Below are 17,255 nucleotides of genomic sequence, written 5' to 3' on the forward strand. Positions count from 1 at the left end.
TTGAAAGGGAAGCTCCAACCAGCCTGAGCACTGTAGTAGGGTTCATAAAGTGACTCAGATAACATTCTGCACCTTTGTCTTCTTGATGGAGGATCATAATCCAACAAGTGACAAAGAATACAATACAGTCCCAAGTATCATTTTAGGGACTTTTCTGATAGTCCCACTTCCCACAAAGGAATAAAATTCCATACAAAGTCTGCCAAGCTGTATCTCACTGGCTGATGTCTGCTGGGCTTTATCTCACTGGTGGGTGTTTGGCACTACAGTGCTCTCAATCCTTCTCCTGGGTGTCCAGGGACCATATGTGTTCCAGCTCACTTGCTTCTTGGGTACTGGTGATGAGATGTTTCACTTACTTATCTTAAGTACTATCCAACTGAAATGGGAACAGTATACCCAGTGTCATTTTGGCCTTATGACCATAGAGCAGAAAGAACAGTGTGAAGCCTGTAGTGTATTGCTTTGCTGTGTTATATGTAAATTTCACCAAATCTCTCTGTTCAGCATCAACATTGAGAGCATATCTGCCAATGTCTTATTAAAGCATTCTGTATGGTCATTTATCTGTGGGTGACAGGCAGTAGTCATCCTGTGGGTGATGTACCACAAAATAACCATTGCTACTAGTCTCCACTGAAAATATGATCTACAATCAGATAACATCACATGGGGTGTTCCATGCTTCAAAATGACATCTTCTACAAGGAATTTTGTATTTTTTGTGCACTCATGATGCTTTGTTTCATCTCAAAAGAGCTAAAATTGCAGCTTATCAGACAACAATGCATGCCTCCATTCACCTACTGTCCAGTTTTGTTGTTTGGTCCACTGAAGATGTGCAACTTAATGCTTCTCCATGAGCAATGACATTCTGCACAATATTCTACTTCAAATTTCCATTGCCAGCAGGTCCCTATCCTCAGAAATAGGATGACTTGGACTTGAATTCACAGCAATTCCTGTCACTGATGAGGTGAGGCACTTTTCTATAGCCCGTGTTGACTAGGATAAGTTCACAACCCTTGTTCGTACACCAGGTTAAATGACTGTGAGTGGCATATCATTCCCTGTAGACACATCAGGCAGTTTGCATTGATATACCAAAAACCAGGCAACTTCATTCATGGTTTGATTATGTGCACACCCAACAAACACATTAGCTCCTTTCTGCATTCTGTCACACTGACACATCTAACTGTGCTGATTCCATACAATTTACTGGCATGCACACACACACACACACACACACACACACACACACACACACACACACACACACCTTCGCTGCCATGACTTACATGAGTGCTGGATGGTCACATGACCACATGCTACAAGTTCCACATGATCTACAGTGCTTCAAACTGACCAGTGTGCTCTTTCAGGATGTAACTAGTATTCTGTACAATGAGCTTATATATAAAAATGATACAGAAGAGTTACTAGAAGTTAATGCAGCACTTATTCTTCTAACCCCTCAGGAGCTACATATTCAAAATTGTCTGTGAATTCCAGAATACAGAAGAAGAGCAATAAATGTGGAATGAAAACATATATTGGAAGAGTGAAGTGCTTGTCAAACTGTTTCTGTAAGCACTGCTGCGTTTCCAATGGTGCTGTTCATCTGCAGTTTTTTTGTCAGTCAGAAACACATGCAACTACCAAGAATTTGGATATGGTTGTTCGTGGAAGGAATATACAGGGTGACACAAAAGTCTCTTAACATCTGAAAGTTCAGTACTTCAAGGAATAAAGTAGGTAGAGATATAAGAATTGACATACATGCTTGAAATGACATGATATTTTATTGAAACAAAAACAATGCACAAAATAATGAACAGATAGTGTGTCATATGATACAAATATAATGTTTAGCACAGCAATTGATTTTTACAAAAGATGGTGTTCTCCATAACAAATGCTTAACATGTTGGCCATTGTTCATCAACAAGCCTGTAGTCAAGGGAAAATACTGTGAACAGCACTGTACAGCACATCAGTAGGTCCAGTGAGACATTGCCATTGGATGTTGTCTGTTAACATCCCTAATGAGGTTAGACGATCGTGGTAGCCTTGCAACTTCAGCTAACCCCATAATCAATAATCACACAGATTGAGGTCTGGGGACCTGGGAGGTCAAGAATGATGCAAATGGCAGCTCAGCACTTGATCATCACCAAGCAATGTATGCAAGAGATCTTTCACATGTATAGCAATATGGGATGGAGTGCCATCCTGCATAAAAATCGTACCATCTGGGAGGTGTTTAACAGCCAAGCTATGGATGATGTGATTCTTTAACTTATCAGCATACCTCGCACCCACTATGCTGACAGTTTGAAAAGCAGTGCTCCACATTTCCTCAAAGAAAAAGGGTCTAATCATGACTGATGTGGTACATCCACACCACACAGTATCTTTCTTGCCATGCAATGGGGGTTCCATGACAGTTCTAGGAATTTCAGTAGCCAAAATTCTGCAGTTGTGGGTAATGACACACCCCAGAGTGTGAAATGGGCCTCATTGGCCCAGTGCCATCTGTTGACCAGTTTTAGCACAAGTTTTTGTTTTCAGTAACACTCTATGTCATTTCAGGCATGTGTGTCACATTTCACCTCTCTACCTGCTTTATTCTATGAATTCATGCATTTTCAAATATTAGTCGATTTTTAGGTCACTTAGTATTTATCCACAGCAGTACAATGTATAATTTTACTAGGAATATTACAGAAGATTATTCTAAAGATATTTACCAATGAACCTATGACTCACACTCCAGCAGTACAATGTTTAATTTTACTAGGAACATTACAGAAGATTATTCTAAAGATATTTACCAATGAACCTATGACTCACACTCCAGCGCTGAACAACATTTGGTAACAGAGAATGGCCAAATCGAAAGGCTGCTGTAACAAATGATGATGTCATCGTAGCATCTACTGTTGGATCATACTTATTCAAATAACCCTGAAAACAGAAAAATGTATGGTATTTTACAAAAATTATATTCTGCCTTTTAATTTTATCTTCATTTTACTAGATGTGTGATGTCATGCTGGAGATAATAAGACTCTTACTTCATCCAACAATGAAAGCTCATGTTTTTCCATTGAATTACGCCCCAGGAGCATGGGTAAAAACTCACGATATGTAATGTGTTGGACAAGTGCTGCAATAATGTGTCTTGTCTCCTAGAACAAAAGTTTCAAAGTTACATAATTGAATAATAACACTTAAATACAATTCACTGTGATAAAAGTGCCATGGACTGCACCCACAAGCACAATTATAACTGCTCAAGTAAAACAGAACAGAAATTCAACTAATTTATCCTGTATCATTAAAGCATGAAATATTAATAATAAATTTATGCAAAGAAAGATATGCTGGAAAGTAGTTCTATTTATATTTCAGGAGACATAGTTCCATCTGTAACAAAATGGAGTAAGGCACCTGCCATATCCCAGTTGGTGTGGATGTGAAAGTGACAGGATTACATTAGCATGTTTATCAGGTGAGGCTGCAAGAAGGCAATCATGTGTGTGAGTGGCATCATTTTGTCAGTTATCGTGGTTAACGGCATTGTGCTTTTGTCTGGTGACTTTTATGTTGTGTTTTTGTCATTCCTTGAGTTGTGTTAGTGTACTCTCCAAGCATGAGCTAGTGTTTTTATTAAACTATGTATGTGAGTGCTTTCGTCTCTGGTACAAGTGAGAAGGCTGTTTTGTAGTGTTAAGCTTCAGTCTCATTCACCTCTAATTTCAGAAGTTAGTGTTCAGTTTGGCTTGTTGTTTCTTTATCTATGTCTGTAAACATGTGTTTTAAGTGGTGCAGAAGAATATCATGCTTTATAGAGATGTTAATTGTGAAGCTTTCCAACATTCCAATACCTTTCAATATTTATTGCCCTTGTAGCAATGAGGTAGGTATCAGCTGATTTGGTATATGTTATTGACCTCAGTGTGCCACCATTCAGCTCTCTAAAATGTAGCTAGTTGCACCAACATTATGTAAACATCTGATGGAGTTAAATGTTCCTGGAGACATATGAATGTAGTGGTCAGCATGTCTGCCTTGTAAACAGGAGACATGGGTTCGAGTCCCAGTCATGGCACAAATTATAATCCATTGCTTCATTTTCTATCGTCATCCAACATTATGCAACCAACTCAATGAGTGTCAAGCTAATTGGTGTACATGTCCCATATCTTCCTTATGTAGAGTTTTTGCTTTCACATTAACTTTGAAGAATTTGCTGATAACATGTAAATATCTTTCATGATTCACAAGGAAAAGGTACCACTGGCTGTGGAGTTGTTGGTGCTATTGTAAATTTAAATATTCATTATAATATTTTTGTTTTAGTATTGGTCATTAACACTCAGTTTATTATCAAGTTTGGTGAATCATTATGCCTTAATAGTGTATGTATGCCTGAGTTATTGTTTTTCACATTCATGAGAGCTTGCAGCCATACAAATTGCTACCAGTAAAAAGATCAAAGATTTATTGTATTACAGCTAAATGTGATCAAATATGTTTCAAGATAAAACTGTTGTGATTAGCCAGGATGAAATCACTCTTACAATGATGTGTTCAGATTAGTTTTCTGTTAATAAATGATGAATTGAAATGTGTCCCGTATAACCAAAAACACCTTCCATTCCCTGCCGTTTCAATCCCCAGACTGTGATCAGCCATGTCTATGCAATATCCTTTCTTCCAGGATTGGTAGTCACACAAGTTTTGCTCGAGAACTGTGTGGCCTGGAAGGTAAGAAATGAGGTATGACACTCAAGTTTTAATATGCCAGGAAGTTTCATACCAGCACACAATCTGCTGCCGGCCCTGGATCTATGATAGTTCTGAACCGGGGCAAAAGCTAGTTACTGGCACCCCCCTCCCCCCTCGAACGTTTCAGGTAGGACATCAAAAATTTTTAAAAATCTGTTTTTCTAAATATATTCATTTCGTAGCACACATCTTTCTGAACAGTTTGATATATAAAACACATAATTTCATGGAAATGTAGGACATCTCATTTGTCTTAAGTGTGCCAAAGTGCAGTGCCACGCTTTTTCACACAGCATTCTTCTATCACATATCATCATTTTTCACTCTGTGGGATTCAAACATGTAGCTGTGTTGGCTACCATCGACAAGCTACTAGCTAATGCTCAAAGTTGTGGTGATATCGGAGCACCTATGACGCCCTTTGTGCCACTGGAATCCCCTGGTGATGCGGACATCACTGTGGCTTCTGATATGCAACGTCTAACCAGTCCGTCCTCACTCCAGAGCGGGTGGCAGACAGTGTTGGGTTCACGTGTCACTGGGTGGAATGCAAAAGAGGAAGCAAGCCATGCAGCTGGCTCCCTATGTCTTAGCAGCAGGTGCAACCTGCTACCTAGTGTTGATGAAAACTCTGAGCCAGCATGGGATGCCTCTCCTGTTGGGCCAGTGGTAGTTTTTCCTGCCCAGTCTGGACAAGTACAAAAGGTGCTTGTCATTGGGAGCTCGAATGTTAGGCAGGTGATGGAGCCCCTCAGGGAGACAGCAGGCAAGGTGGGAAAGAATTCCAGTGTGCTTTCAGTATGTTTGCTGAAAGGTCACATCTGTGATGTGGAGGAGGCCCTGCCAGCAGCTATCGAGTGCACTGGGTGCAGCCGTCTGCATGTAGTGATACATGTCAGCACGAATTATGCCTGCTGCTTGGGTTCTGAGACCATCCTCAGCTCCTTTCGGCGCATGGCTGATTTGGTGAAGGCAACCAGCAACGCACGCAGGTTGCTGGCTAAGCTGTCTATTTGTAGCATCGTATCCAGGGTTGATCACGGACCTCTGGTTTGGAGCAGAGTGGAAGGCATACACCAGAGGCTCAGATGACTCTGCGACGGTGTTGGATGCAAATTTCTCGACCTCCACTATTGGGTGCAGAATTGTAGGGTTCCCCTTAATAGGTCAGGCGGGCATGACACACAGGAGATGCTACTAGGGTAGCGGAGTACATCTGGCATACACATGGGGTTTTTTAGGTGAGAGAACCTCTCCCTTGGGATCAAAGACGATTTGCCTGTTAAATCAGCCACAGTGACCTCAGAGAATCTTGGTCCTCATAGATCAGAGATAGAAAAGATTCATATGATTTTAGTAAACTGCAGGAGCATCCAAGGAAATGTTCCAGAATTAGCGTCACATACTGAAGGTTATAATGCACAGATAGTACTGGGAACAGAAAGCTGGTTCAAACCAGACGTCAGTGACAATGAAATTCTAAGTTCAGATTGGAATGTTTATCGTAAGGATAGGTTAGTCGCCACTGGTGGCGGCATATTTATTGCAATAAAAAATTCGATAAAATCTAGCGAGATTATCACGGATTCCGAATGTGAATTAATCTCGGTGAAATTGAGTATCAAAGAACAGTTAAAAATGGTGATCGGGTTCTCCTATAGACCACCTGGGTCAGGATCTGTAGTTGTAGAGCGCTTCATACAGAACTTACAGAATATCATTACTAATTTTCCTGATCATGCCGCTGTGATAGGGGGTGACTTCAACGCACCATATATAGATTGGGAGTATTGCATCATCAAAACTGGTGCCAGAGACAGTGATTAGTGTGGCATTGTTCTAGATGTCTTGTCCGAAAACTACCTTGAGCAGATAGTTAGAGAACAAAATCGAGAGGGTAACGTCTTAGACCTCCTGGCTACAAACAGAGAGGAAGGTATCAGTGATCATAAGGCTGTGACAGCCTACAAGGAATCTTAAGAAGGGTAGGAAGATATATTTGCTCAGCAAGGGTGACAGGATACAAATTTCAGAATTCCTCAGCAGTCAGCATCAAATATCCGGTGATGGGAACGAAGGTGTGGAGAGCAAGTGGAAAAAATTTCAAAAGCTTCGTTCAACATGACCTATACAAGTTTGCTCGGAGTAAAGTTTTAAGGGATGGGAAAGATCAACCATGGTTTAATAGCGATGTTGGAAAAGCACTTCCTAAACAAAGAGCACTTCATCTCAGATTCAAGAGAAGTAAAAACCTAGCTGACAAACAAAAGCTGAACGAAGCGAAAATGAGCGTAAAGCCCGGTCCACACGCAACGATCTGTCTGCGCAGACATCGGTGCAGATGTCTGTACATGCAAAAGATCGCTGCAAATGTGGTGTGTTCACACGACACAAACCCCAATCTACTACTCGCCCGCCATCTGTCGGTATAGAAAAGAAATATCAGTGGCAAGCGACTACGCTCCCCGAAAACGTCAAATTTTAATTCAGTTATTTTGAAAAATAGAAATGGAGGAAGTATTGTTGTGGTCTGTGTTCGCAACTTGTGTTGCAAAAAACATTCAGACCAACCGCAAGAAACAGAGAAAGCGGTCAAAATGGTGCAGACAGTGGCTGCTAAAGCGAAAGCAGTTTTGTCACGTAAATTTACTGCGAGAGTTGCAGGGCGAACCTGTTTTGTTTTACATAACCTCGTGTTGCATTTCCTCGCACATTGGCACTCCAATTTCATCTTCAATTGTACTCCTGCTTGGTCTTGGCGTTTCTTGATCACTAAGAAAGCCAAGTAGATCAAAATACCATAACGTTGGCTGGTATACTTGATCTACTCCTACACCAGATCTTCTAGATTTCTGAACTTTGGATAACTCTTTTCGGTAAACAGTTCGCTGACAGACTAATTTACTTGACTTGCCTTCATGAACTCATCTTTCAGGAAAGCGTAAATAGCTTCACATGTGTTGGGTATTATTTCACTCAATGCTTGTTTCGATATTGCAGATGAAAATTCCAAATCATTGTAGCTCCTTCCTGTTGCTAGGAATCTTAATGTTACTGCCAGGCGTTCATGAGGAGAAATTTCCCTTCTCATACAAGTATTTTTCTCATAATATGAGGGGTTACATGCTTTAAGAGATAATTATAAGTTTCGACATCCATCCGCAAATAATTTCGCCAGTTCGCAACGAAATTATTTTTTTATTACCGTTTCTCTGTTTGCCGAGGCGCCAACTGCCCGCAATTTTTCAATTAGAGCATTGTATGCTGCTGTCTTTTTGTCTCGGTCACTATATTCTTTACTTTTAATCTTCCACAAACATGGGTGGTTTCTGTATATTTCAATGAATTCACTTACAAACTCTCGAGAACACTGACGAGTATCAGCCATTTTAATGCCCTGTGCACACAAATACAAACACTAGACTGAGCAAACAGCTGTTTCGCGCCAGATTTGCGACGATCTCCTGTCCACACGCTCCAACTTGTCTGCGCAGATGTGGTTTGAACCGACAGATTTGAGAGGTTTCGCTCAAACCTCCAACTCCAACTTCCAGGTTTGCACACACCTCAGGTTGGTGCAAATCTTCTGTTCACACGCAACGATCTGTCTGCGCAGATGTGATGTGCGCAGACATTTGCGCAGACAGATCGTTGCGTGTGGACGGGCCTTAAGGAGAGCAATGAGAAAAGTGTTCAATGATTTTGAAAGTAAGACATTGCCAACCAACATGAGTAAAAGCCCTATTAGATTTTGGTCGTATGTCAATCAGTAAGTGGGTCAAAATCTTCTATTCATTATCTCAGCCACCACACCGGCACCGAAACGGAAGATAACAGAGAAAAAGCCGAAATACTGAATTCGGTCTTCTGAAGTTGTTTCACCACGTAAGATCGTAACATTCTTCCTCCTTTCACTTCGTTGTGCGAAAGTCGAAATGGCAGATATTGGGATAACAGATCGTGGAACTGAAAAGCAGCTACAATCGCTTAGTAGTGGAAAGGCGTCAGGACCAGATGAGATACCCATAAGACTCTATAAAGATTATGCGTAAGAACTTGCTCCCCTTCTTGCAGTAATTTATCGTACATCGCTTGAGCAACGAGAAGTACCTAATGACTGGAAAAAAGTGCAGGTCATTACCATTTTAAGGAAGGCCGCAAGACAGATCCACACAATTACAGACCTATATCGTTGACGTCAATCTGTTGTAGAATTATGGAACATGTTTTATGCTCAAGAATTATGACGTTTTTGGAAAATGAAAGTCTCCTCTATAAAAATAAACATGGATTCTGGAAACAGAGATCCTGCAAAACTCAGTTCACTCTGTTCCTCCATAAAATCCACAGCGCTGTGGACTACGATGTTCAGGTTGATGCCGTGTTCCTTGATTTCAGTAAGGCATTTGACACTGGCCCGCTTTGCCGTTTAATGAAAAAAATATGAGCTTACGGAGTATCGAAGCAGACCTGCAATTGGATTCAGGACTTTCTTGCAGGCAGAACTCAACACGTCGCTCTTAACGGAACAAAATCGACAGATGTAAAGATAATATCCGGAGTGCCACAGGGAAATGTGATAGGACCATTGCTGTTTACAATAAGCCTATATATGAGCTAGTAGAAAGCGTCAGATGCTCTTTAAGGCTATTTGCAGATGATGCAATTGTCTATACCAAAGTAGTAACGTCAGAAGACAGGAAGAATTTGCAGAACGACCTGCAGAGAATTGACGATTGGTACAGGTTCTGGCAGTTGACGCTGGACATAAATAAATAACATACTGCACATACATAGGAAAAGAAACCCACTACTATACAGCTACACTATTGATGACAAACAGCTGGAGGCAGAATCTGCCCTAAAATATGTAGGCGTAACTATCCAGAGCGACCTTAAGTGGAATGGCCATATAAAAAAAATACTGGGAAAAGCAGACACCAGACTCAGATTCATAGGAAGAATCTTAAGGAAATATATTTCAGCCACGCTTATAAGGTGCTTGCTCACCCGATTCTTGAGTACTGTTCATATACCTGGGATCACCATCAGGTAGGACTGATAGAGGAGATAGAGAAGATCCAACGAAGAGTGGCGCGTTTCGTTATGGGATCGTTTAGCTGGCGAGAGAGCATTACGGATATGCTAAACAAACTCCACTGACAGACGTTATAAGAGAGGCATTGTGCATCACGGAGAGAGTTAGTATTAAAATTTCGGGACAGCACTTTTCAGGAAAAGTCGGACAACATATTACTTCCACCCACATACATCGCACGTACTGACCACGAGGAAAAAATTCGAGAAATTAGAGCCAATACAGAGGTTTACCGACAATCTTTCTTCCTGCGCACCTATTTGCTAGTGGAACAAGGTCGGAGGGATCAGATAGTGGTAGCGAAAGCACCCTCCGCCACACACCATTAGGTGGCTTGCGGAGTATGATGTAGATGTATGTGTATATTTTGTAATGAAGCCATCAAACCTATATTTAGGACAGTGCGGTGCCTCTCCTGCTTCCGTCGGCTGGTTTGACATCTTACTGCCCCCCCCCCCCCTTTAAAAAAAAAAAAAAAAAAAAAAAAAAAAAAAAAAAAAAAAAAAACACTCGGTGGGATTATTTGTGACTGGGAGCTACGAACTCGTCCGAAAATTTACATCTTTATTCCCGATCACTTAATAACTTCCTCTTTTGTGTGACATAAAATAAAGTATAGGAAACATAAAACCTGTAAAGACAGTACACATTTCTTCAATCCTTAGGTACTACAAGCAAAAAGTTTTATGTTAGAAAGTAGTTTCACATTGCAGTCATATGCTCCAGTTTCTCCAGCAAGAGATTCAAAAGTAGTAGTAGTACAAAATTTTTATATAAATTTGGAATTGTCATATTCATCCATATAATTAGTGTGATGTCCTCATTTCTTCTCCTTCCTCGTTCTAACAAACAATCTTGTCATCAATAATTCCTGCCATAATCAAAACTTACTCGCCTGTTAACTTCACTAACCCCACCAGAATTACCGGTTTAGTGTTCCCGCGTTTATTCACTGGTTAGGCATTATTACGTGTTTGTACAACACATTTTTCATTCTATTCCGAGAATAGAACTTAAGCAGCTGCTAATTGAGGCCTTTACAACTGGCCCTTAGTAGTGTAGCAATCTCGCAACAATTTTCTGTCAGAATTTCATTTTCTTGGATATGCCGAGAAGATAATATGTAATCTTTCTTAACTGTTATTCCTGTTAGTCGTTTATTTCCACTCTGGTAGTCTGAAGCTATGGATTTTGCTAATAAGTATACCAACGCATATCATTCGCACACCAAATCAACCACATAAAGGCAATCACCGTCTGGGTTTATTCGGCTCAGCTCGTACAGCCTTTTGTCTGCAGGAAAGTTTTTTTACTTCTAGATGCGATGGGGATGCCCCTGGCAGAGACATCATGTACTCCATGAAGGCATTCAAAAATCAACTAATGATTTGTTCAGAAATCAGCTTAGATTGTGTTCAGAAACGTTCGAAAACCCACAGGGATGCGTTTGAAAATCATATGAATAATCAGAATACCAATGTGTGCTGGATGTGCTTTGTGAAACAAGATTTTTTCCTTCAAGAATAAGAATTTGGCACCTCCTGAAATTGCTGCCCAGGGCAGATACCCCAGTTTGCCCTACCCCTCCCCCCCCCCCCCCCTCCTTCCAGAACTGGGCCTGTCTGCTGTAGAGTGAAAAAATTATTCTGGAAACACACCCCAAGCTTTGACTAAGCCATGTCTCTGCAATATCCTTTTTTTCTGAAGTTTCACTGGAGATCTTCTGTGAAGTCTGGAAGGTAGGAGATTTTATCAGTGAGTCTGTTTCAACATTTTATCTATCGGGACAACAAGAAATTTTATGCATGTGATTTAATATTGCAAGAGGCTTTTATTATTTATTTTCAGGATTTGTAAGCAACTGCAACTGTTTGTAATTGTAATAATCTGTAATTATATAGTACTGCTGTTCCATATAAAAGAAAAGGCACTCCAAAATGAAACTGCAATCAATTAAAGATAGAAAAACTGCTACCCAACCTGCAGCAATGAATACATACATGAATCAATGTTGTCAGAGATGCTAGGTTCAGGAATTTCAAATTTCTTAATTCTGCAAAAGGGAGAAGAGTGTCTGCAGCGGCAAAATATTCAGGAATTAAGTAGTGTGATTGTGGTTCTAAAAGCAAGTATTTTCATAGGTTTTTTTAGCTATAACTTTCAATCAGACGGTTCTTTCTATCTTTATTTGATTGTTATATAATGCAGACAGAAAATCCAGGATGAAACATAAAATGTATATAATAAGAGACCATTACTCACCAAACAGAGAAAATGCTAAGGAATACATCTACATCTACATCTACATTGATACTCCGCAAGCCACCCAACGGTGTGTGGCGGAGGGAATGTAGAGAGACAGAAAATCACTTAGCTCTCAAACCAAGTCCTCCATCAGAGCTAACAAACATGCAAGCAGCTCGTTCATATATAACTGCTGCAGTCTCCTAATGCTGTCGTCTAACTAAAACGAATAGCAATATTGGCTGTGTGGGTAATGGCTAAATGGAGAAAGTGTGGAATGAGAAGTAGGAGGGATGGACAGGTAAGCTTGCTAGGGTGAAATAAGTAATGCATGAAGGGACAAGTTAGAAGATTACCAGAGACAACACTGAGAGGAAAGGGGAGAGTAAACGTAAATGTAAACTCCACTCGTGAATTAGGCCTTAAGTCTGTTCCAACTATGCAACTGCTGCCTACAAAGAGTATGAGGAATGATCTATTATCACAAGACATATGGTCAGCATGCTACCAACCACTCCAGCCATTATTGCCAGTAGATAAACCTGATAATACCACTGCTTCATTATTCAGGCAGCTTCTAACATGGTCTCACAAGGCTGAATGGACCTCAACACAGACCACCTTACCTCAGAAATAATCCAAGGAGGTACTAGGAACCAAACCTCTGTCCTTCCACACTCACATAGGTCTGTTATAGATGAAGAATACAATATAGTTGGTGGAAGCAGGGCAGGTCTCGCAGCTGTATCTTCCACAGGAGCCTATGGAGCAGGGGTTTGAGAAGAGAAAGGATATAGGAATAGGGGAAACTATATGGGGAAGCAGAGGAGCCAGAGAAAGAGTAAGAGTGAATGAAATATTCCAACAGTGGAGCTAGGGTTGAGAGGAAAAATAATGGAGGGACTGAAAGGATAACTGACAGGGCAGGATGGTGGAATGTGGTGAGACATGAGGATACGTTGGGAAGTCAGGTGAAGAACATGAACTAATTGAGGCTGAAACCATGGAGTTGGGGTTAAATGGCCCTAGTTATGTAGCAGTTGTTGAAGTCAACAATATTATACTGCACAACATTTTCTGCAACTGGTTGGTCTTATTCATCTTTGACCATAATTCAGCAATGATTGTTCATCTGATCAGATAGATTGTTCAATATCATGCCTACATAGAGAGCTCTCCAGTGTTCACAGTGAATTTGTCATAGGAGACAACTGATTTAGGTGGCCTTGCCTTCAATAGGTAAGAAATACCAGTCACAGAAATGGAATAGGATACAGTTGGTGGATGACAGAACAAGCCTTGCATCTGGGTCTTCCACAGAGATATGACCTATAAGGCAGGGGTTGGGGGGGCATGACGGGTATGAGACTAGACAAAGATGTTGTATAGGTTGGATGGTCTGAGGAATACTACTTTTGGAGGGATGAAAGGAATTGTAGTGAGGGTATTCCAATTTCAAGGCATGAAGAAAGGCAGCTGAAGGCCTGGAGGAGAATATGATTTTGATCTTTCAGTCCTGAAAGATTAAGGGGCATTCTTTTGTTACTGTTCGGCAGATGTAAGAGGTGTGTTATGAATGTGTGGAGATAGAGCATTGTATATATGTTGCTGGACACCATTGCTGTGGAAGCCTCACAAGGACTTCAGCACACTGGAAGAGACACTGCTTTTCTTTCCAAATGTGCAAAACATTGATCGTGAAGCTGTGTAGGGGAGGGGCCTTTTTTTCACCAGTAGAGGTTTATCAGACAAGTGATAACCAGTTTCTATCAATGATAGAAGTATAAAATGTAAAATTATGGCTGTCAACTTTCTGCATTATTATGATAATAATAGAAGTTTAAGATTTTATAGGGAATTATTTCATTACCTGGTAAAGTTTTTCATCGGACCAGTGTGGATTTATGTAAGACAGTTCTTTTGCAATCCTGTTATGCTCTCTAACTAATGCTGTGTGAAGAACAGTCAATATTAGTTGCTCATTTACTCGAATGTCACCTGCAAAACACAAACATATATGCTCAAGCTATCTGGTGTTGCCCACATTCTTATTTATTGCATTCTTATACTGGACAGTAATAGGAATTAAATTTCTACAGATGCTGAAGAATTTTGTTTAAATGTTACACAATGGTTTGTGAGTTGTTGCAACTTATTGCATATAGATCAGCACTGGGAAGTTCAGAAACATTCTTTCATCATCTGGAATCATTATTATCACACCTATTAGTCAAAATAACGCAAATGATTTTCTAACATGGTTCCACCTAAGTGAACATGGTGATTCACAAAATAGCAATTATTGGAGTTCTGATAAGCCAAACCTAATACACAAGACACCCCCGCTTGATCAAAAAATAGGAGTGTGGTGTGGTATTAGCGATGAGAGAATAATAGGCCCCATTTCTTGCCAGGAAATTACACCAATGCAATTTCCAAAATATTGGTAGCACTGATGCCATTCCATTTGTCAATAAGTATGCTGTACCCTCCACTCCCTATGTCTTCTAACAATAATGTCTCAAAATGAGGACCTAACAGAAACTCCATTAATGCACAACATTTTGTTCTGTGCAGATGAATATTCGCTGCAGTTGGACTGTCAGTGAACTTTGCAGAGTTCACCCAAATTGTCAATACGTAATACTGATGAATGACATGCAACAAAAAGTTTGAGAGAAGCTTCGGCATCTCTTGATTTGTCAGAAACCCAGCTTAACTCAACAAACTGGTCCAACCTTCCTGATGTACTAAATGCAGTAGATAATGCTGTATATTGTTAGTTTTAGCACACTGCGTGGACTACCTTGCAAAATTTGCACTAAACTTTGCCTTTATCTAAAAGCCAGCCTTTTATAATCAGTAAGCACTCCTTCTAAAAATGGTGATGATATTTTGGAGGCATTTTACACAAATTCTAAGTCGTCCGTAGATTAAAAACTGTTAACACACTGCTATGGCATTTACTGTAACCACACTAGTTCACAATCGCAGTGCGTACAGTGTAAGGCACAATGCACTGCGTTATACTGTGCTTGCCTACTGAAAACGAACCGTATGGGGTTCCTCTTGGCATCGTAGGTGTGTAATATGCGGACACTTTTACGTGTCAGTTTTAGGGGCGGGGGGGGGGGGGGGTGATAAATGATGGCGTAAGATAACTGTAGAGGTCAGGCCTGAGCTACGACGTTTACAATGCCAACCTCAGCGAACAATTGCGCTGCCGCCGTTACCAAATGTCTTGTGTACTCCGTTTTGTTTTGAGTTGTGCGTTATTCGTTGTTTTCTTTTCGTATTTTGAAACGAGTGAAGAGACTAACCCTGATTCGTCACGGGGTTCGAATGTGACTCTTTCTGCGCTGGAAGTGAACGGCGATCCACATGACCATTACGACAGTTCTGCTTTCGTAGGAGTCCAAAACGCGGGGACCAATGACCGCAGTATGGTCCCATAACATCTTACCGCCACAAAGCACGGGCGCAGGTTTCTTCAGGGATGCAAATAGCATATAAAAGGTAGAAAAAAGAGAAAATTCCCGCCGAGCAGGAAACATAATTTTTTGCCGTTAACACGAACATTAGAAAAGTTAGATTTAGCGGGGGAAAAGCCAAATTGGTAACACTGACAACATAAAAATTCCAACAATGGCCAGTTTGTACCAAATAATTTGCTCCATTGGCATGCTGAGAAGGGAATACAAAATAAGCATCACGATAGTTTCAAAACTGTGACGCAAAAAGAGACGGCTAGAGCTGCAACTAAGTGGGTGTTCATTTAGTGGATGATCAGTATAGATTTTAAATATTTATTGTACCCTAATTGGGTACGATCTTCATCCGATCTGTCTTCTGCACTTTATCCTCCTCCCTCCCCCCTTATCTCTTTCCTTATTTATAATTTTGTTATTTAGTTTAATCACTAATTACAAAGCTGTGGGTGCCTCTTGCTAAGTCCATTTTTGATAAGACAATACCTTTTCTAAAAGATTTGTTTGCTTACTGATACAACATTGTGGGCATTCACAACATAGTTTGAAACGTGTGTCCTGTGTGCCTTGAGAGCAGCCTATGCCTGACAGAGTTAAATCCCAGCCACTATGTTTTTGTCATTTTATTTTATCGAACACAGTTTTTCCAAAATTAATTTTATTTATAATTATCGAAAATGTAGAGCTTATATTTTATGCTCGTCATTGGTTTGCTCATTTGCAAATAGGCATTACAACTGCCTTTGCTACAATCCTCAATTTGGACTCCCCCTTGCCACCTATGCCACCCCCTGCCCCCCTCCTCCCCCTCTCTCCTGATTCTTCCCGCTCTTTCGAACCCTTTCATCCCATCTATCTCCTCCACAACCTTTCCGTACTACTTTTCTTTTCCCCTCTTTCCATAACCCCCTCCACCTACCTCTTTCCCAATCCCCTTGCACTGGTCCTTTCCTGGTAATTGTATTGATTGCACAGGTCTTGTTTATGTAATTACAGTTAACTTTATTTAATTACGTCTGCAGCTGATCCTACTGTTCTACTTCTTTTTATGCACGGAGTAGACTGGTCCATTTTTCTTTCACAAATTTAAAAATGAGAAGACTTGCAGTTATGTTTTAATGGCACGTTTTTTTAAATTTTTTAGTGCGTTATCATCATATTTGGCGTCTTTGCCACAACTGTGCTTCGAAATGGCATTGCTATGTAGGCTACAATGTAGCAATGCTGTGTTGTAATTCTATGACGATGTATTGACATTTTCAAGGTCTTACCCTCTCCGAATCTGCAAGTTAGACCTTAGTATTATACTGCATTTTATGTGTGTAGATAAGCACACTTATAAAACATACGCAACATATGTTATGTAATCGTTTTGTACGCTGGTAGTTTTTTAAGACTGCGAATTGCTATGGGAACGACCTTTCCCAAAATAAAAGAATCACAACCTGAAGCGGGTGCCACCTTTCCTGGGTTTTCTAGTAGCTCTAGCTCCCAACTTGACCAGTGACATTCGTAAACGAAAATTAGTTGGTACCACACACACATGGTACCCATTTTCTTACTGCTATTTGAACAGACAATTTACTTGCCAAACATTAATATGTAGTGGTTGCGATATGCTATCCATT

The 17,255-nt window shown here is 40.4% G+C and overlaps 1 protein-coding gene across 1 annotated transcript in view; it reads right to left on the bottom strand.

Moving 5' to 3' along the window:
• Positions 1-17,255, bottom strand: part of LOC126455977 (peroxidase-like) — a 136,207-nt gene that overhangs the window by 42,036 nt on the left and 76,916 nt on the right. Inside the window, exons 7-9 of the mRNA XM_050091733.1 lie at positions 14,010-14,137; positions 3,081-3,194; positions 2,838-2,970 (exon numbers count right to left, since the gene is read on the bottom strand). Coding sequence (XP_049947690.1) covers positions 2,838-2,970; positions 3,081-3,194; positions 14,010-14,137 — 375 coding nt within the window. The remainder of the gene's footprint in view (positions 1-2,837; positions 2,971-3,080; positions 3,195-14,009; positions 14,138-17,255) is intronic.

Source organism: Schistocerca serialis, chromosome 2 (genome assembly GCF_023864345.2).
Source record: "Schistocerca serialis cubense isolate TAMUIC-IGC-003099 chromosome 2, iqSchSeri2.2, whole genome shotgun sequence".
NCBI classification, from domain to species: Eukaryota; Metazoa; Arthropoda; class Insecta; order Orthoptera; family Acrididae; genus Schistocerca; species Schistocerca serialis.